The sequence below is a fragment of the Protopterus annectens genome, chromosome 13.part0 (genome assembly GCF_019279795.1).
Source record: "Protopterus annectens isolate FY-2018-M chromosome 13.part0, PAN1.0, whole genome shotgun sequence".
In the NCBI taxonomy this organism is placed as follows: Eukaryota; Metazoa; Chordata; order Ceratodontiformes; family Protopteridae; genus Protopterus; species Protopterus annectens.
In genome coordinates, this window is record NC_056747.1 from 733,212,696 (window position 1) to 733,234,072 (window position 21,377).

General features: G+C 40.4%; 1 protein-coding gene across 1 annotated transcript in view; it reads right to left on the reverse strand.

Moving 5' to 3' along the window:
* Nucleotides 1-19,280, reverse strand: part of TLCD1 (TLC domain containing 1) — a 248,771-nt gene extending 229,491 nt beyond the window's left edge. Inside the window, exon 1 of the mRNA XM_044054418.1 lies at nt 19,009-19,280. Coding sequence (XP_043910353.1) covers nt 19,009-19,199 — 191 coding nt within the window. The 5' untranslated portion in view covers nt 19,200-19,280. The remainder of the gene's footprint in view (nt 1-19,008) is intronic.
* Nucleotides 19,281-21,377: the final 2,097 nt, after the last annotated feature.

Consider the following 21,377-nt stretch of genomic DNA (forward strand, 5'->3'; position numbering starts at 1 on the left):
TCACCTCTGAGTAGGCGATACGCGACAGAGTAGAGCTGGAGTTTTTTGAGACGGTCTGCGTATGGCATCTGTTTGAGGCCAGTAATCCTCTTAGTGAGGTATTTCTGTGGCCTTTGCAATTGTTGTAAGTGTCTTGTGAGATGCATGCCACATGGGGCATTGTACTCTATAATGGGTCTGATGAGGGATGAGTAGAGAGGAACAGTGGCCTCCTTTTTTCTAGAGGAGAACCCTTTTGTGATGAGGTGTGCCATGTAGAAGGATTTCCTGACTACTGTGGTGATGTGGTTATCAAAGGAGAGACTACTGTCCACCTGTGTCCCAAGTGTTTAGTGAGTTACCACCTAAGTGGTAGTTCATGGGTACCAAGTTTTTCCCAAAGGGGATGACAGCGCACTTCTTGGCATTGAGCTTGAGGCCATGACTTTGACACCAATTATCTGTCTCTGTGAGGACCTTTTGTAGAATGTCTACATCATTAGGCAATTCTGTTATGGAACCAGTTTGCAGTCATCTGCGAACTTTGTTAGCCAAAGACCTTCTATGTTGGCCTGCACTTCAGAGAAGTAGATGCCGAACAGGAGAGGACCCAGGACCGAACCCTGTGATACTCTACTCATCACTGGTCTGAGGTCGGACTTGGAGTCGACTACTTTTACTGTGTGGGTTCTGTCAGTGAGCCAGTTGAACACTCATCTTGTGACATAGGGATTTATGCCCAGTTTAGTGAGTTTATCTATAATTCCAGAGTGGAGGATGGTATGAAAAGCCTTGGCGAGATCAAGATAGGCTGCGTGCACTACCTTGCCCTCATCTATGGCTCTAGTGACTGCTTCAAAGAAGTCAGTCAAATTTAGTAGACATGATCTACCTTTTACAAACCCAAACTGAGTGGGGTCCAGGGTTTGGAGGTTACCTATGTCTTTGCTTATAAGTTCCAAGATGATACGTTCCATGGTCTTGCAGACCAGGCTCATTAGGCTAATGGGGCGGTATTTTCCGGGGTCTGTGTTGGCACCCCTTTGTGGAGCGGGATAACCGTCACTGTGCACCATTCATTAGGCATATAGCCTGAAGTGAGGCTATGATTGAACATGGTACTTAGGTGGGGTGCCAGGTCATTCTGTAGTTTGTGCAGTACACAGCTTGGTATGTTGTCTGGTCCCATAGATGCTGTGTTCTTGGCTTTGGAGAGTGCGGTCTTTACTTATACATCCATAATTACAGGGGCTTTGCATTCTTCTGGTATTAAGATGGGCTCATTGGAGGGTGAGAGCGGGGTAATGTTAGCACTGAACCTATCTGCCAGTATGTTGGCAATATCGGTTGGTTCTGTATATTTAGTGCCATTGTTCTGTAGCTCAGAGCAGATCTGAGTGTTGCCATTGAGATTCTTGACATAGTCTTTAGAATCACTGGAGATATTTTCATCACTGGCTTTGGAGGATTTTTATGAGGGATCTCAGCTTCTTCCTGAGGCTGACCAGGGAGTTCCTCCGATCTTGGGATTTTACTCTTTTTTTGCAACAGCTTCTTCCTTGTGTTGTAGAATTTGTTTATGGCAGGGGACCTCCAGATTGGCTTCCTTTTTTTGGAGGATAGCATCCTGGTTCTGTTGGGGATGGCACGATCCATGCACTCGTTTATATGCTTATACAGTGCATTTGTGTAAGATTCAGCAGTCGTACCTCTGTTTTCCGTCTGCATGGGTGTTGTGAAGTTTGCCACTTCTTTCTTAAGAAGCATGAAGTTGGCTTTGGAGTAGTTTTTTGGAGGTGGTTTCCTTAATGGGGGGTGAGGGTGGGATAAGGATGTCTAGGGTGATTAGCTTATGGTCGGATCTGACCAGCGAGGAGTTGACCTCTGGCATGGAACACCAGTTATCCATATTGGTAATGACCAGGTCCAGGATATTGCTGCCCCTGGTAGGGGGTGTGGACAAGCTGATCCAAGGCACTGGAATTTATTAATTCCAGAAAACGTTGAGCAAATGAGTTGGTACATGAGTAGTTTTCCCATTTGATGGTGGGGTTGTTGAAATCGCCCATAATTAAGGTATTGGGTTGTACCTTAATATTTTCCAGTATCTTAAGAAATGAAGAGTGGGAATCCTGGGGCATGGTGGGGGATTTGTAACAAGTTACAACCTGGATTGCAGTCTTGTCCAGTGTTAGTTGCACTTGGATAATTTTGGATGCATTATGTTGAGCAACTAGCCTGGAGGTGTGGATATCCTTAATGAATATGGACACGCCTCCGCCTTCAGTGTTTCAGTCCAGGTTAGGTGGCCAAAAAGGTGTGGTATGAATTATAGCCTGGTAATGCAGGGGTGCTCTCTGGAGCCTTGAACCAGGCCTCTGTCACTGCACAGATGTCGATGTTCTCCATTTTAAGGAGTGCCTCGAGTGAGTGCATTTTGAGGTTTAGACTTCTAGCATTGAGTAGCATTACCCTCAGAGTTTGCTTGCTTGTACATGTTACGGTGGTGAATTTAGCATTTGAACCTTGCCCAAAAAAGTCACTATAGGGGTGGCAAGAGCCTTGGCCAGTATCCGGAATCCCAGGGGCAGCAGGTGCAGGCCATCTCTGGCAAAGCATCGTGGTCTGTCGACCATGTCGTCCCAAGCAGACAGATACTGGATCCCCGCCTTAGAATGACACCAGAAGTTTAGCCAATTGTTGAAGTCAATCATTTTGTCCTTGTACTGTGGTATCATTCTGGGTGATGGCAGGATGCTACTCAGGGCTAGGGTCATACCTACATGGGCTACAAGATCCGAGAGCTCCTCCATGTCTCTTTTCATGTAGCACAGGGAGGTACATCTCAGGTCATTCACACCAACATGGACAATGACAGAGTCATATTTGTACTTGTGGAGTGACCTGAGTGCATGCGTTATGTGGTGGATCCTGGCACCCGACAGGCAGCTGACAGTAACTTTCTCCTTGTTTAGCCTGGTGAGTGGGACATCAGTGTGCCTGACTATAGAATCACTATGTCTAGTGTGTTGGGTACGTTGTTTTGCCTTATGGGCTGAGGTTGAATGGCACACTGATTTTGTGGACTATGTGTCATTTGGGTAATGTTGAGGGGTGGTGATTGTCTGCGTTTCAGCTTGGGAGGTCTCTGTTGCTTGGGCAGAATTTTATTGAGAGCCTCCACGAATGTGGGTGTGTGCTTTGTGTTTCTATGTGTGGGTTTTGGTAGTGTGGGTTTTGAATTACTATGTGTTGAGTGTGGTGTGATGCAGGTGTTAACCTTCTCCTCTTGACTGTCTAGTCCAGTCTTGGCTGGAGAGAGCTTGGCTTCCAGTTTGGCTATATAAGTGCATCTCTCACAGGTTGTAGTGTTGGGTGGTAGGAGAGGGTTGTTGGTATACATGAGGCAATTACTACATTGCCCCAAGAAGCCCAGATTCATCAGGTGGACAGGAGAAGACACCAGGAGCTGACCTATGGACATGCCTGGATAGGTGTTTATTAATTTAAATACTAAGAACTGTTTTCCTCTTGACACGTGAGGAAAGTCGAGTGCTGTAGTAATTTGTAGATTATTTAGTGCTTACAACAAGTGCTGAGCACAAGGAAACAGTTTTGAGTGACGAAACTAAAAAAATGGCTAGTTCTAGCTAAAACTAGCTAGTTTTAGCACCAATCCCAAGAAGAGAAACAGGCCACGTCCTGTTTGGTGATCCACAGTCTTGTCCCAGATGATCCAAAGGTCTGCAGGCTTGTAGCCTTTTTCTGGTAAATGCCTCGAATAGCAACCAGACCAATCAGGTATGTTAAGCACAGACACTCACTCTCCAACCAGAAAGAGTCAGGCATCAATGCACTCTGCTCCTACTCTCACCAGGATCAGAATATAAGCACAGATTCCAAGCTGTCACCTGTAAAGCAGTTATTAAGCTTTCTTGTGATCAGCAGTCTCCAGGAAATAATGTACCTGCACTCCTTCTCTCACCAGGATAAAACAGAAGCACTAATCCCAAGATGACTATTGAGAGGCAGAATGTGGGCTATCCAGTAACTGGTGGTCTTGCAATAGATGCTTAAAGGTAATTTGAAAAAAATGGTTTATCCTAAACACTGCAGTGTGCACTGGAGGAGTTAGTTGTGAAAGTGGGTAACTTAATTTTTACCTGTCTAAATGTTAAGTTTTTAGTGGAGAGTCACTATTTTTAAAACAGCAAGATAGATTGGAAGGGGGTGGTCACTTTTGTATTCTGGTACTACGGAATACAGTAGGATGGCCAATTAATTTAAATAGTTAAAGGGGAGTGATTTCACAAAATGATAATTTTGTGCTTACTCACACCAGCCAGTAAAAGCAGAGAGGAAATGAGATATATGGTCAAATTAACATAAGGGGCCGGCATCTAGAAAGAGTGGTGTTTAAGAACACAACAGTAATCAGGTGGGAACATTTTTTGTTGGACTCACAAGAGACAGAGCTGTGGTCTCTTTTCAAGTTTTAGTATGCAGTTAAAAGCAGAATACAAGTAAAACAAAGTGTAAAGAAAACAAATCACAGTATACAAAATAGAAAAAGGCACTAAAGTAATACAAAACACAACAAATAAAAAGCAAACTAACCTTTCCCTCACAGAAAACTGTAGCAGAATCTGGGAGAGCCTTTCCAGTAAATGGGAAAGAGAGAGAGAGGGACGAGAATGACCATAGGAACATTATTTCCTGTGGACTGTTGATTATTGGAAAGCCTAATAACTGCTTCATAGGTGCCAGTTTGGAATTTGTGCTTATATGTTGATCCTGGTGAGAGAAGAAGCAGAGTGCATAGATTCCTGACTCTTTCTAGCTGAGAAGTTAGAGTCTATGCTTGATCTTCCTGGTTGGTCTGGTTGCTATTTAAGGCATCTATCAGGAAAAGGCTACAATGAGCCTACAGACCCTTACATCATCTGGGACAAGACTGTGGATCACCAAACAGGCTGTGACCTGTTTCTCATCTTGGTATTGGTGCTACTGTTTGGCTTCTGGTGAGAGAAGAAGCAAAGAAGCATTGTATCTCAGCAGAGTGAGGCTGTGGTGAGACCAACACTAGTAGTAGTCAGGCAGTAGCCATTCAGGTGACTCCCCTCTTCTCATCATTCTTCACAAGCTAATTCTTTCTTTTCAGTAAGTACTGCTTGATTTGCTTCTACTGCGGTGGTGGTGCTGCGGTAGCGTTGTCGCCTCACAGTTAGACATTGCCCGTTCGACTCTCATTTAGAGTGTCTTCTGTGTAGCGACATGCGTGAATGGGCGTTCCTTCATTGAAGGTTGTTCATTAGGCCCGGCAAGCCAGTATGTAAAAATCTACTGCCAATCATTAGCGGACCGGAGTTCCGCTGTGGCGACCCCTAACCGGGAAAAGCCGAAAGACACAAACTGCTTGATTTGCATCTAACATCAGAATAGCTCTCTAAATACTTTATAAGTCATCTGGCTCTACTTATTAGTTTCCCCTCAAGTGTTTGGCAGTGTCCTGTATAGCCACAGACACCTTGAGTTGACATTCTTGCTGTAAAAGCACCATTGAAATTTTACCAAAACTTGGTTACACACAGAACAACTAGCTTGCAGTGACAAGAACTGCTGTCAGAGTTGCAAGCTAGATACTCCTGACATTACTTTATATTCTCAAACCAACTGCCTAATCAATAAAAAAGTTGCCATGGATATAAACTTTCCCAGTAATTCCGTTACCAGCTTGGAGGATATAGGCATCCTGAAGCAATGAAGAAACTGACTCATTTTTACTGATAACCAGTTAATTCTAAAACAAACTGATATGGTATGTAAGATATTTATTTACACAATGTCAATGGAGGCAAAGCTCTCACAAAAAAGCACTCCTAACGTCAGTAAGGATGTCAGTAGTACACATGCTGCATCAATCACGCACAATTCAAAGCATACACATAGACTCACATATGGTGAGGCATTTAACTGTAACCTTCCTTAACCCCAAAGAGCTCCTAGACAAAGTACACATAACAAACACCCTCAGCTACCCTGAACGCATTCTTTCAAAACAACAATCACATCAACACATACAGCCATATCTCATGGAGCCTCTTCTTTTAAGCCCATAAGGCAAGCCACCACACAATCCAGCATTCTAGTCATGGGAGAATCCACTGTGAGACACATTGATATCCCTGTCTCCAGGCTGAGTAAGGAGAAAGTCACAGTCAGTTGCCTATCAGAGGCCAGGATCCACCACATTATGCACACACTCATGTCTTTGGACCACAAGTACCAGTATGACTCAGTCATAGTCCATGTGGGTGTAAATGACCTGAGATGTACCTCCCTAGACCATATGAAGAGAGACATCATGGAACTCTTGGAATATGTGTCCCAGGCTGGTATGAGCCTGGCATTGAGCAGCATTTTACCTTCTCCAAGGATTATGCTATAGTATGAACAAAAGATGACTGACTTTAATAATTGGCTTAGTTTCTGGGTGATTCTAAGGGGATGCAGTATTTGTCAGCATGGAAGAAGATGGTCAACAGACCATGCTGCTTTGCCAGGGATAGTCTGCACCTCTCCCCTCTAGGCTTTCAAATATTAGGTAAAACGTTGTCCTCCCCATAGTGCCTTTTTTAGGCAATACCAAACTAAAAGTACTTCTGACGTAGCAAATCAAAACCAAGAAAATCTAAAAGTTTTAGTGCTGAATTCTAGGAGTCTAAATAAAATAACTCCAGTCCCTAGAAGCCCTCTTCACCCTAGAGAATGCTGATGCCTGTGCAGTCACTGAGACATGGCTTAAAACAGTGGACAGCGCACCAACAGTGCAAGGCTATAATGCCTTCCACACATTTAGACCAGCTACTACACATACAGGGGCTAAAGGTGCAGGTGTCTTGATTTACATCAAAAATAAATACACCTCAAACAGTACAATGCACTTGAGCTTCTCCATGTTCAAATCACCATAGGCAAAATCCAATACCACTTCCTTCCAAACTATAGGTCTTCCTCTATGATCCAGGAAGCCCATACCATGTATTTAAACTTATCAAAAATTCTCACCATCCAACCCAATATCATACTTATGGGTGACTTTAATTGCCCCCACTATTAAATGGGAATCATATATGACACTAAATGTACAGGCACAGAGATTCCTGAATTTCATAAACACAAACTCTGTGGACCAGATTGTCAATACGCCAACCAGACTGTGCAACCATACTGGATCTGGTCCTCACTAATATGGGAGAGTGCTGCACACCCATTAGTGTAATGTCTTCTCTTTGGTAAGGTCAGACCACAAAATGGACTCCAAAATAAAACCTGGAACCCCAGCTAACCCTGGAATATTCAGGAACTACTCTAAGGCTACTTTCCTACTATTAAGTGATAACTTGGCAAAATTTCAAGCCTCCATAAATCTGGGAACACTGCTACCTATGCAGAACTGTTCACAGAAACACTATAAAAGCATGCTAATAGTTGCATAGAGGCAGCTGTACCCACCAGGAAGAAGTAGAGAACTAACTCAAAAAAAACCACCCTGGTGGAATCACAATATCAATAGGCTGTACAACAGTAGGAAGAAAAATATGACAAGAATTAGGAGGTGTAGCACCCAGCAGGATAAAAGCAAACCCATCAAATTAAACAAACAACTCAGAGTGCAAATAAAGTCTACCAAAGACACCATTGAGGTAAATTTGGCCTCCCAGGCCAAAGACAACCACAAGACATTCTTTAGCTATGTCTGCAACCTTAAAGGCAGTGCACAACTGTATGCAGAACTCAGCGTAAATGGAGCCACCTATACTGAGCCAGAAGATATAGCAAACCTACTGGCTGACACATTCAGCTACAACTTTACCCCTCTCTCCCCATCAACATTCCCACAGGAAATACCATCAAATATAACTCCCCCTGCTATCACTATGGAACAAGTCCTTAATGCTCTCTCTAAGGCCAAAAATACTGCATCAATGGGCCCAGACAGTACCCCAGGATACCTTCTAAATAGCATGAAACATGATCTATCAGGCCCTCTGGTATTGCCATTTAACTGTTGCCTCCAAACAGGTTTCATGCCTCATGACTGGAGATTAGCAGCAGTCGTCCCTCAGTGCAAAGGTGGGACATCTACAGACCCTGGAAACTACTGACTCTTAAGTTTCACTAGTCTCATATGAAAAGCCATGGAAAAATTATCATGAAAATGATCCAGTAATGACATAGGAAACTTCCAGTGACTGGACCTAACCCAGTTTCATTTCGTCAAGTGCAGGTCAAGTCTAGTCAGCCTAGTGGACTTCTTTGAGAAGGTCACCAAAGCAATGGATGAGGGCAAAATGGTTCATTCTGTCTACCTGAACCTGGACAAGGCATTTGACACAATCCCCGACTTGGGTATTGTTGATAAACTTAAGAGGGAACCCATATGTCACCAGGTGGATAGCTAGCTGGCTCACAGAAAGGACACAAGCAGTTAGAATTGGGGAGCCCATCTTTACAAAGAAGGCAGTCACAAGTGGAACCCCACAGAGATCGGTCCTGGGACCACTCCTTTTTGGCATTTATTTCTCTGAAGTCAAGGCCTCTGGCTGAAAAAATTTGCAGATGATTGCAAATTAGGAGCTGTCATTGAATCGCTCACTGACACAAATATTTTCCAGGAAGGGCTAATACAGACAAACAACTGGTACCAGTGCTATGGACTAAACCTAATACCAGGAAAAGCATAATAGTATCCTTTGGGAAGTCACCACCCCTGGTATGATATTGAGAACACACCTCTAAGAGTTGACCCAGTAGTCAGGAACTTGGGGCACATATAGACAGTAATCTAGCCTTTGACCATCATGTGTCTACAGTAGTGATGAAATCATTCTGTTGTACAACAACTTATAAACAAAAGTTTGGCATCTAGGTCCAAAGAAGTCACTATTCCACTGTATTTGGCATTCATCAGACTTATCGAGTACAATGTCCCCTTTGGTATTTACCTAACCAGGCATATCCAACAAATGGAACATCCACAAAGATTCCTTACTAAAATAATACAGGGCATAAGTAACATGTCCAATGCAGACTGCCTCAAAGGCCGTATCCCTGTATTCTGTCTCCTTCAGATTGTTGAGGGGAGATCTATGCCTGGCATACAAGGTATTGTCAGACTTCACTTTGATGGACCTGCTGCATATACACAAAACAAACAGCACCAGAATTACCAGCTCTAAAGACTTAAACCTTGTCTGTGAAGAGGCTACTCATCCATGTTAAGCAAAGTTCTTCCCTAACCCAATTCAAGTATAACTCGGGCAACTGGATGGGGAACAGGAAATTCATCCCTGGTTTGGCACCTATATCTCTAATGAACACAGGCAACCTGCAAATGGTTCCTCTCCCAGGCCCCTGCTTATAAATGTTTCACCTCCACAGCCCCTGCTTACACTTATTAAGGGTATCAGAACTTGTCAGAGATTTTGGATGCATGCCTAAGCTTAAAATAGCCCTTGTGGTCATTAGCCTAGTAAACAACTATGCATGTATGAAACACTGAAATGTAAAGGTGTTTGCCAGTAGCTACCTCTTCATTAGTTACATATGTCTTTAATGTGTAATTATTCTGTTGACTTTTACTTCCGCAGAGATTGTGTATATTGACTGATATTAGTAGGTTGTAATGACAGAAGTCTGAGTGTTATTTTATGGTTAAAATGTTCTGAAATGGGTAGTTTTTTCATTACTGGTTCATAATTTTGTTTTATTGCTTACAGGAAAAATGTTCAAAACTACAAATTTAAAATGCACTCTAACAAATGGTGCTGTATTATACAAGATATATAATTTAATACAATCAGGAAGGTAAATTAAAGAACACATGCATGTCTGCATGGTTCTTAAAATGTGTGCAAGGAGCCTATGGTTTGAAAACACCTCAAAGCTAAACGTAATCCATCACTGGCCACAGAGGTGCCGGAAACTGTTGAAGGCTTGGGGGGTGGGGGGTGGAGGATGATCTAAAAATGGCAAATTTTTAAAAAGATTTATTCCCTCAATATAGGGTCACTTGGAGTACATTTCAAACTTAGACAATTTCCCTTTTAGTGCTTGAATTAACATTTCCCGATTAGTCTTCCCCATCCCATGGCTGATAATTATATATTAGTCCTAGTGAGAATAAATGTGATCATACTATCAATAATTGAGGAGACCTGTGTAAGGGAAATAGCATTTAGGAACTGCCTCTATCCATTACTGGCACAAGGGGGCAATCCTGGGGTGCATTCTGTGTAGATACCATGACTTGAGTATTTCTGATGCCATTTGACTTGCTGATGTTCAGTAGATCCATCAGTATTGGGTCAGAGGATGCCTTGTATGCTATACACAAGTCACCTCTTGGCACTCTGTAGGATACCAAGTATAGTGATAAGACTTTGAGGTGGTCCATGTAAGAACTATTGTTTAGAGCTTGTATCTTTTTAGTAAGGCATGTCTGTTGGCATTCCAGTTATTGCATGTGTTTGGACAGATACATGCCAAAGTGGGCATTGTACAAAAATGATTGACCTAATGAGGACTTTGTAAAGGGGGACAGTAACATCTCTAGATGTAGTCACAATCAATTTGTTCATAAGCTGTGCAATTTAGAAAGACTATCTTATGACACATGCTGGTCAAAAGTTAGATCACTGCCCACACAAGTTGCCAAATGCCAAACAACTGGGTCAACTCTCAGAAAGGTATTGTCTGTTTGGTAGTTCCATGGGATAGATGACTTCCCAAAGGATACAATAATGTATTTTCAATTCATGATTCTGGCACCAATTACTGTTTGGGACAAACCTTCCTTCATGAATGTTAAGTCATTTGGGGATTCAAAAACTTCTCTTAGCTTGCAGTCATCTCAAACTTAGTCAGTCAAAACCCTTTGGCATTAGCGTCTACTTCCGAGAGGTAGATATCAAATAACACACACACTTCCGAGAGGTAGATATCAAATAACACACACACACACACACACACACACACACACACACGTGTGTGTATATGCATAAAATTCAATACCATTACATGCAAGGACTAAACTATCTGTCCCTCACAATCTTTGAACCCTATAAGGGGCAGAATGATATGTTTTGGAGAAAAATAAACTTTTAGGTGGATGTAGTTATTCTCATTTATTCACCCAGTTTTATTGGGTGAGTAGCTTAATCACAGCTGACCCATTTAGAAACAATAGAGACTCATCATAACTTGTGGACTGTTGGGTAGAAAGACATAATGAAATTTAATACATCATAATTAAATAAAACGGAAACAGTGAGAAGATAGCAGAGAGAGAAATTATATAATCTGCAAGGTGTCGTGCATCTTGACTATAGTGTAATACCAAGTTTCCAGCTATGCAACAATATATTCATATACTCTTCAATTTCTAACAACAGACGCACACAGCTTTATCTCATTATTTCTTTCACACCATTGGAGAACAGTGTTTTTTGTTATGCTGTGGTGCATTTTGTAAGTATCGATATATTTCAGTAGTCAAAAACTTAAGCATTATTCAGAGTGAAAACGAGATAAGCAGAAAGCGACAATGACATAAACTTGTTTGGTCACTTTTATTTGTCAGATCTTCCCACTGGCACAACAAAATGGGAGGGGATTGCAGAGTGCACAGATCAATGCAATTTATAACAATAGTTGCCTTCTTACAAGTAATGTATCTTGAAAACAGTTCAGCTTAATGAAGCCATAATATGTTTAAAAGTATTTAGACTAATGCCTATAAGTCATATGTATAAAGAAATTGTTATATAAGAAGAGTCTGTTTATTTTAAAAATTTTAACATTGTCCCCTAGAGGACTTAATGTTGAGTGCAACTGGAAATGCCTTGTTTAATTTAATTGTTTTATTGTTTAATTGTATAACGGGGAGGGATTTTTTATATATAAGAAGGCTGTTTTTGGTACTTAAGTATTATCGCAACTACATTTTCGCCCTGATGCTGGTTGCTACTCCTTGTGTCAACTGGGACCAATAAAGTATGAGAAAACCTCAAAGACGTGTTTTCTTTAATGTGTTATTGTTTTTAGGATAGTTTTTCACTTCAATGGCTGAAAAAATAAGGTTTGACAAATAGGTTTCCCCACTTACTGCCAGCATCTCAAGATGTCAGTTAAGAAAGTCCAACGTTCCACTTAAAACGCGTTCCGTGTCCTCAGCCTTTGCCCTGAGAATGGAAAGCATCAGGAAAGAAAAGCAAAGCAGTACCCAGTCTAACTTCTTATAAAAGTTATCGGGAAGGGTAGACTGTTAAAACACGCTCTTGGTGGTGGGTTTGTAAAACTAGTAAGGGTTTGCACATGTTAGGATTTCTGGCTAGTGTGCTCAAAAGCAGCTAATTCGTTGGAAGTGTATGTGTGTGTGTGTGTGTGTGTGTGTGTGTGTGTGTGTGTGTGTGTGTGTGTGTGTGTGTGTGTGTGTGTTTCTAACATCGTAAGCTATGACTGCCCACACTCCTTTCAGGCCAACGTATGTATATACAGACAGCCACTGGGATCGCTCGCTGAATTCAATGCTTGATGTCTTTCAAGCACGCTAGCCACAAATCTTCAAATTTTAACCCTTACTTATTTTAAAAAGCCATCACCAACAATAGAAGAGTGTTTTACAGTCTACCCTTCCTGATTACACTTCCTTGTCATTGTTTGAGTAAAAGAGAATAAAGTCCAGCACGTCGGAAAATGTGGTTGCAATAATACGTAAGTACCCTGTTTTTTAAAGATTTTACTCCTGGAACGCTTTGTGAGCCGAGGCACTAGAGTGTTACCCTGAGTAAGATTGTTATTAAAAGTTGGTCAACCTGGTCATTCAGTTTGTCGTGGTTTTGTCTGTCAGTTTGCCTTTGTCTAACTTGATGCTTACATATCTATAAAGTACTTGCTCAGAAGTAAATTACTTATCTAAAAACAACACATCTTGTAGTCATACAGTACAACCTATGACAGACATGCAATTATATTTGTGAACTGTTAGTTTAGTTTAATGCATCCTTGAAATATGAGGTGAGCTAAGTGCAGCAGTCCACGTTTTTGCTGAAGAAGTCTGGAGAAAACCAGAAACCATGTTACATATCAACTTCTCACTGAAAGATATCTGGACAAAGCCATAAATAATGTGGGGACAAAGGCCCAAAAACACACACATTTTTAAGCACTGCTCTTATAACCTGAGAAAACTGATATAATATCAGGCTTTGCATTACCCTTAATTTTCTGAAGGATATGAAGTCTGAAACTTAGATGTTGGCCATAATTTTCTGACTGCAGTCCCCAATGATTTGGCAGAAACTCAACATTATTTTAAGGAGTAGATCAAAAATAAGAGGCAAAAATGTGGACATTCTGTGAAAATCTGTACATTTGGTAGATATGATGAGGGAGGCCTAACATCCGGGATAATTGCAATGTCTGGCATGATTGACATTGATAGAATGTAATCTTCTGTAGTTTTTCCAGAAAACAAATATTTAATGAGGACGGGGCAAATATAAGGCAAAATTGGGGGTTATCCAAACAAGGGGCAGTTGAAATATAGCAGAGTTGTGTGGTAATGCTTACAACACTGCATATTCTGGCTACCCTTCTATTAACTCTAAACACCTGAGCATAGGGCTGTAGAGGAAGATACTAGGCAACCAGTTAGGGTCATACAGGTATACATATAGGTCCATGGGGTTAATCTGTGGCTACCCATCCATTTGTCTAAATTTGCTTTAAATGAGGGCGTAATATTGCCATTCTTGAAGCATAGGTTGAAGTTTATTCCACAGATGGCTTGTGAAAGTGTATTTTAAACAAGTTTTGTTTAATTTGTTGGTGTAGCTTAAGCTTTTTCTTTTTGATTTTTAAGATGCTGTTGACCATGCTAATACAAGACACTTAGGATTGTATTTTTTTGCCATTATGTTTATAAAATTATACTGACAACAGTAAATGTCAGTGTATTAATTAAAACTACAGGGTATCAGACACACACACACACACACACACACACACACACACACACACACACACACACACACACACACACACACGCTTACCTTCTTTTTCAACGAAATGGTCACATGAGCACACATACATTTACATTCTGTCTTGATGGAACTGCTAGCTTAAATTCTGAGCATGAGTGTGGAATATATTTACATCCCTGCTGGCGTGCATGCATGCGATGCACAAAAGGTCCTCCTTAAAGGAGAAGATACTTGCACTGCAGAGTGAATGTTTTTTTTTTTTGTCAACCTGCAGCTGTAAAAGTGGGAGGGCACTCATCCCCCCTTTCCCTATTGTTCTGGTGCCTATGACTGGCCAGAAGCATTTTGTTTGAATGTGGGTTTCAATAGATGTGAATTTCAAGGGCAGAGGAGTTTACTGTTCATGTTAAGTTTGTTTTCATTGTGAGACTGTATTGTTTTGTTTAGCAAATGTCTATCAGTGTTTGTGCTGTAAAATTTGAAAATAAAAGTTTTAAATTAAATCCAAGTATCTATAATCATTGTAGAAGTGTAGAAGAAAATAATATGCATACTGTCAGGTTTGAACAGTGTTTATGGTAACTGGGGAGAAATAGCCAAGCAGTGGGATACTAGAATGCTGAGGGGGTGCTGATCCATTACCCTGCCTGGGGCCCCATTTGACGATGATCTGGCTCTGAGTGAGACTGCAGTGGCTAAGCTTCAAATCACTTAACTTGTCTATTGCTTAGTAACAACCTTATTAATTTATGAACCTACGAAACTTAACTTTGGTTGTCAAGTAAAGGGTGATAAATTACACATTTGGTTCTTCGCCCAGATAGGTAATGAATGCACTGAATGTGGTTATACCATCTCACATAGATTACAAAAATACTTTATTATTTAGAGCACACTTTATAAAAGCTTATATGATATTCAATAGATATTTTTATTTATATATTTTAATTTGTTTACCAGGGTAATACCTCTTAACTGTCTGGGCATTTGCAGAATATCCTGATTTTTTGCCTTGTATTTTTCGTCTGTCCCTCATAAAATTGGTCTGACAAATCATTAATAATTGAGATGGGTAACTAGCCACTTTCTTCTCCTAAGAAGTGATATGCAGACTTGCTGGGGATTAGTACACATAAGCCATCAGCTATTCTCTGTTACATCATCCAGTCATTTCAAGATGTGCACGGCGATCTACACTTTCAGCCTGTTTCACAGCATCCTGCTCCAAAGCTGATTAATTCTAAAGAAATGTGAAAGAAATGTTTTAATTCACCCATTCCAAAATATTGCAGAATTTATCCTATAAAGTCACTGCTGTACTGCGGTGGTGGTGCTGCGGTAGCGTTGTTGCCTCACAGTTAGACGTTGCACGTTCGATTCTCAGTTAGAGCGTCTTCTGTGTGTCGACATGTGTGAATGGGCATTCCTTCATTGAAGGTTGTGTGTTAGGCCCGGCAAGCCAGCACGTAAAAATCTACTGCCAATTATTAGCAGACCGGAGTTCCGCTGTGGTGACCCCTAACCGGGAAAAGCTGAAAGAAGACCAGAAGACCATCCTATAAAGTCACTGCCTTTATATAAAGAAACAAGCACAAAGCAACATTGACGGATAAAGAATATCAAAAGAAACAAAACCATGTAGAAGGAAACATGGTCAATGCCAGCAAAAAGATCAAGTCATCAAGACAAGACCTATGCAGTCACTTTCTGTTCAAATGCTACCAGTTAGACTTGGACCAAGAGATCCGGTGTTGTCAAATTCTAGGCTAATTACAGCTTTGCAATTTAAACCAGCTATTATATAACATTTCAGTAGTCCAAATCAGTCTGTTATATTAATTTGATGAGAAACAGACCAAAAAATATGACGCAAAAATATGAACATTCTGTGAAATTCTACACAATTCAGAAAACAGTACTGTAACTAGCACAGGTTACCTGCCAGAAAGTTATGTAAGGACAGCTAAATAAGATATATATTCAAGCATGCATGCATCTTGTTAAGAAATGGACAGTCTATGAGCTCAGAGTCACTGTGCTGTCTTTGCTCTGTTGATACACACACCATAATATGAACAATGTCTCTCTGAAGGAGATAGGAGAGATTAGCACTGCCAAAAAGTGCGAGTTTCATGATTTTACTTATCAGTTTTAACAATCACAGTGTGACATTAATATTCAACATGAAAGTGCCCGCCCTGTACATCTACATGAATAAGTTAGATCCATCTTCATTCAGTATTCTTTATTCTCAATGGAAGTGGTGATAAAAGCACAGACATTCACTTTCTCCCTATTGATGGACTACAGTTTAGCAAATAAACTAGTCCTAGTCTGTCGCTTGATGTTATCTTACTCGTTAAGAATACAGATCTGCTTGTTTTACATGCAACATTTATCACAAAAAATAATGATGCATCTTTTACAGAAAAGTATGCATGCTTTCTTGTGTAGGCCAGGGATAAGCTACATAGGAGAAATGTGGAGCAAGCAAAGTTTAGGAGTGCAGCTGGGAAGCTTTATGCATGCTGTCAAGTTTGTATTAAGTAGCATTGGCAATATAATGGCTTAGTCTTATGAAAACTGCATTTTATCTGTCATCTGTTTAATTGTAACTGCAATAAAGCAATCAGATTCCAGCAGTATGCCTTTTAACAGCACTGCTCTGATTAAAAAAAAATATTTCAAAGAGGGGAGATGAACCGACAGGTAATCCTTTTTCCGCAGTTATTGAACTGCTATTGGAAACAACCTAAATGAAGAGAAATTGCAACCTTGCTACTACAAGATAAAAAAATGAACACACACCAGTCTAAAAATCCAGAAGAAATTACTTGCAGAAATGTGCAGCAGAATGAAGATGGTCAGTCAGTAGTTAGCTCTAAAAAAGTACTGACTGGAGTAATACAAGCCTAACAAATAAAAAAAAAGAAAATTAATGAATAGGAAGCCAGCACCACCAGCAAATGCAGAATGTAGTAGTTCTGTAAAATACTGTTGGTACAGGGCATATTTAAAGCTACAAAAATGTGATTTTTTATATATATATATATATATGTATATATATATATATATATATATATATATATATATATATATATATATATATATATATATATCTATATCTATAGGTGTACTTCTAAAACCCGACTCTCAGATAAGATACCTGACTTTCAAAATCCTGAGACAAAAATCATGAAAGTTCAGAAACCCGAACAGCGATGTTTACCAGGGTAAGTAAATACGGGGCCAACATGCCCTTGTAGTGCGATCCCAGAGTTGCTATATTTAGTTAAGGGGGGCGTGGGTTTTACTTACCTCAGCATGAGTTTTGTTTACAGTTGGCCACGTATTTACTTAACCTGGCAAACATCGCCATTTGGGTTTCTGAACTTTTGTGATATATTTCGTATATATATATATATATATATATATATATATATATATATATATATATATAAACACATAACTACTCTCTCTTCCCCATGCCTGGTTGTCTTCTGCCATCAGCATTTACCAGTTGCAGCAGAAAATGTACCAGCAAAAGGTAAGGGAAAGCCACATCACAGAACCAGGAAGTCAGTTTGATTTTTTTGTAGTTCTCCCCACCATTCAGACAGTGTCACTCACTATCCAATAAATAGGGTGAAACAATTGCAAGCATGCAAATGTCTGGTGATCCTCAAATTGTTTTGCAGTCTCAGTGAAGGCACTTTATGCAGTATGTGATATACTTTAATTTTCTTTCTTTCTTTTATAAACATCTGACCTTCGTTTATTCCCTGGATCCTAGTGTCAGCCTCCTTCATGCTACCCCCACCACAAAACTGTACTGAAGTGCATAGAGTCATAATGCTTTCTGATGTCCTTGCTGTCAAGGTGTAAAGTGCAATCTCTGTGGGATGAGACATATGTACTAAACCAAATGCACAGATTGTACCCTTTCCCAATAGAATAATTGACAAGGCTCTACACTGGATGTCTGGCATGTAGTTAGAAATGGCACTGACCAGGGAAGGAAAACAAAGCTTTCCCAAATAACAATGCCTTCTGAAGAATATGATCTCTCACCACCACTGTGGTAGTACACCCCCGCCCATGTATATACACACCTCTCAATTTCTTTGCTCAAAAAATTCTGGAAAAAGACAAATAATAGGGGGGCACATGCCCAGAATCAGGGTAATTTTTTTTAAATATTATCCTAATTTGCTTAAAGTTAATACAACAATGGGTTTTGGGAGAGGGTGCATTTTCCAAATAATAGGAAACATGAAATTCTGAAATTTGGAATTATTTGCTGTCTGTAATCCTGAGTGATTTACCAGAAAAAAAAATAAAAGATTAAGAGGGACAGGGGAAAAATATGAGGCAAAGTCAGAAGCATTCTGCAAAGTCAGGGACAGTTGAGACGCACGCTGATATAACCACATGTTAACAGCACTAGTAAGGCTACCACAGAAGGTGCTTGAGCAAAAGGATGTGGGGGACAGAGTAAAAGAAGAAGCATAAAAACATTTCACACAACCTGCTATCTGGACATCAGTATGAAATTAATGCAATATCAAAAGACATGCCTTTGTTTACTGGGCACATCTTTAAACAAGCTATTTAACCTTTTTATTGCTCCGTAACTTTAAAACATTGTTAACCAACAATCATCCATTATCTTATTTATTTCCAGGCCAGCTGGGTTACATATACTTGACAAGATACTATTTATGAACATGACATTGGCTGCAGGAAGCTGGTTCAAGTACATAAAATGTTCTCAACAAAACATTGCCTTGTACAAAGAATGGGTAACCTGTCCCTATTGGTAAAAGGGAAAGCTAATGGATTATATTTGAAATACATCAACAACTAATGACCAAATAATTTTATCCATGTGGTCAGACAGCACATGCAAAAATTAAACACTGCATCAAGGTAAGTAAGGGAAGCAGAGTTACCGGGTTTAAGAATTGTTACTGTTACTTACCAGAGCACAGCCCATGGTCCTGTGAGAAAAGAATGTAGCAAAGAAACACTGAGATTCCTCCATTTCCAGGTTTTGGTTTTGTCTTGTATAACATGCTGGGGGAGAGGAAAACTGCTCAGGACCTTGTGAACAGCTCGGAAAGCCACAGCAAAGCCTAGGACAGACAAGGGTGTGTGCTGCTGAAAATTCATCCTTTGTGGTTATAGGCAACTGCCACCTTAAACCTCTTTCAGCTTTTCTAATGCTGTTTTCAGGGTCTGAAATAACTTGTTTTTAAAACAGAAACAGACCAAACTGGATCTGAGGCAGACACACCTTTTTCACTGAAATATTTTTCTGACTCGTTGATAGCTAGTTAACGTTCATATTTCTAAGGACCAGCCCACTTGTAGTATTTCTGCAAAGCTAGTTTCTGGTAGTAGGCAGATTTTTTTTTCTTTTGTCAAGAGATTGTGCAACATTGAGACTGGACTATACCTATAGACATTTTAACAAGAGCCTCTTTTTAGAAGTAAGTCTTTTTTGTCTTTCCTGTCACTCGTCTTGTGTATTCAAATAAGACAATGAGGCTGGGTATTCATCTAAGTAGTTTATTACACACAAATACATCAGGATGGTTGACTGGAACACTAAACTTAAATGAAATAAGTGCTACACACATCCATGCTTTCACACCGGTTGCTCACTCAAAATGGCACTCTTGCTTGCACGTGCTCAGTACTTATATGCACGTGCCCATGGACTGGAATAGCTCTTAAAGGTACAACACACACTCTGAGCTACATCCTCCCTATTTGACTATTCTGTTCTGCAATGAAAATGACGATTGAATAAGCATGCAAATTATACAAGTATATACAAACAATAATAATCATGTCCAGGTTGCTGCGTATTTAGGATTAGTTCTTGAGATATGACCTGAACTTTTAATATAATAATTAGAACTGGATTTAGCAACAGGGACAGTCACTAGGAATGTTCTTCTTCAGGATTTTCAGGGATACTTTCAGGAACAGGAACAGGCGATGAAATGTTCTCTGGAACAGGAACATTGGCCAAATCACTCTGAGAATTAGAGTCACAATTACAGACAAGATGCTGTAACACTGACTTGGACACCGGTAATAAATGTCTCCGATTCCGCCTGAATTCCATACCTTGTGACTCGATGTACGATCTCGATTCCTCACACAAATGTTTCGCAAGTCCTATTCGGTCAAATCCTTTTGCTGTCTGCTTCCTCACTAGCTGTCCTTTTAACAGATTCAGAGGCTTGCTGGTTTTATCATAGTAGGACTTTTGGGACAAATAATTTTTTAGGAGTTTAGCTTTTACTGCTTTGTTGTTTTTAGCACTTGGAACCAACAAATTCTTAGTGATTGGTAGTGTGGTTTTGGGTTGTCGCGATACTAATCTCTGGGCAGGTGAACCAAGAAGATTGTCGCGAGGAATGTTTCTGAGATTAAGCAGACTGAGAAAAATATCAGTATTGTCACATTTAGACTTTTCCAACAGCTGACTGCGGTGGTGGTGCTGCGGTAGTGTTGTCGCCTCACAGTTAGACGTTGCCCGTTCGATTCTCAGTTAGAGCGTCTTCTGTGTGGCGACATGCGTGAATGGGCATTCCTTCACTGAAGGTTGTGCATTAGGCCCGGCAAGCCAACACGTAAAAATCTACTGCCAATCATTAGCGGACCGGAGTTCCGCTGTGGCGACCCCTAACCGGGAAAAGCCGAAAGACACAAACAAACAAACAAAAGACTTTTCCAACAGCTGTTTTGCACTTTGAACTGCATGTTCAGCCAGGCCATTCGATTGTGGGTATTCAGGACTACTCATAACATGAATAAAGTCCCACTTTACAGCAAATCTTTTAAATTGCTGACTTGTAAACTGTGCGGCATTCTCAAAAATGACTTTGTGTGGACTACCATGGACAGAAAAATGTCTCTTTGACTTCATAATGACAGCACTGGATGTCAGATTAGGAAATAGGTCAATCTCAAACCAATTTGAATAAAAGTCTACTAACACCAAGTGATATTGACCATTCCATATGAAAATATCTGTAGCTACTGTCAACCAAAGTAGTTCAGGAATCTGGCTTAGCTGAAGTGGATCTTTTTGTTGATGCATTTTAGTACTATTACAAACAGAATAAGCTGAAAGTTCTGAGGATACCCATTCAGTTGGTTCTTCTGCTGGACAAATTACACCTAGGTACACCATTCTGTCTAGCTCAGCTTTGACTCTGCCTTGCATGGCTACTGGAACTTTCCATGCTCGTCTGATAACTAGGCTTACCTCGTGGTCTAACTTTACGGAGTACACAACTGGGAGTTTGCCCAACTTGTTTTCAAAAAGATCAG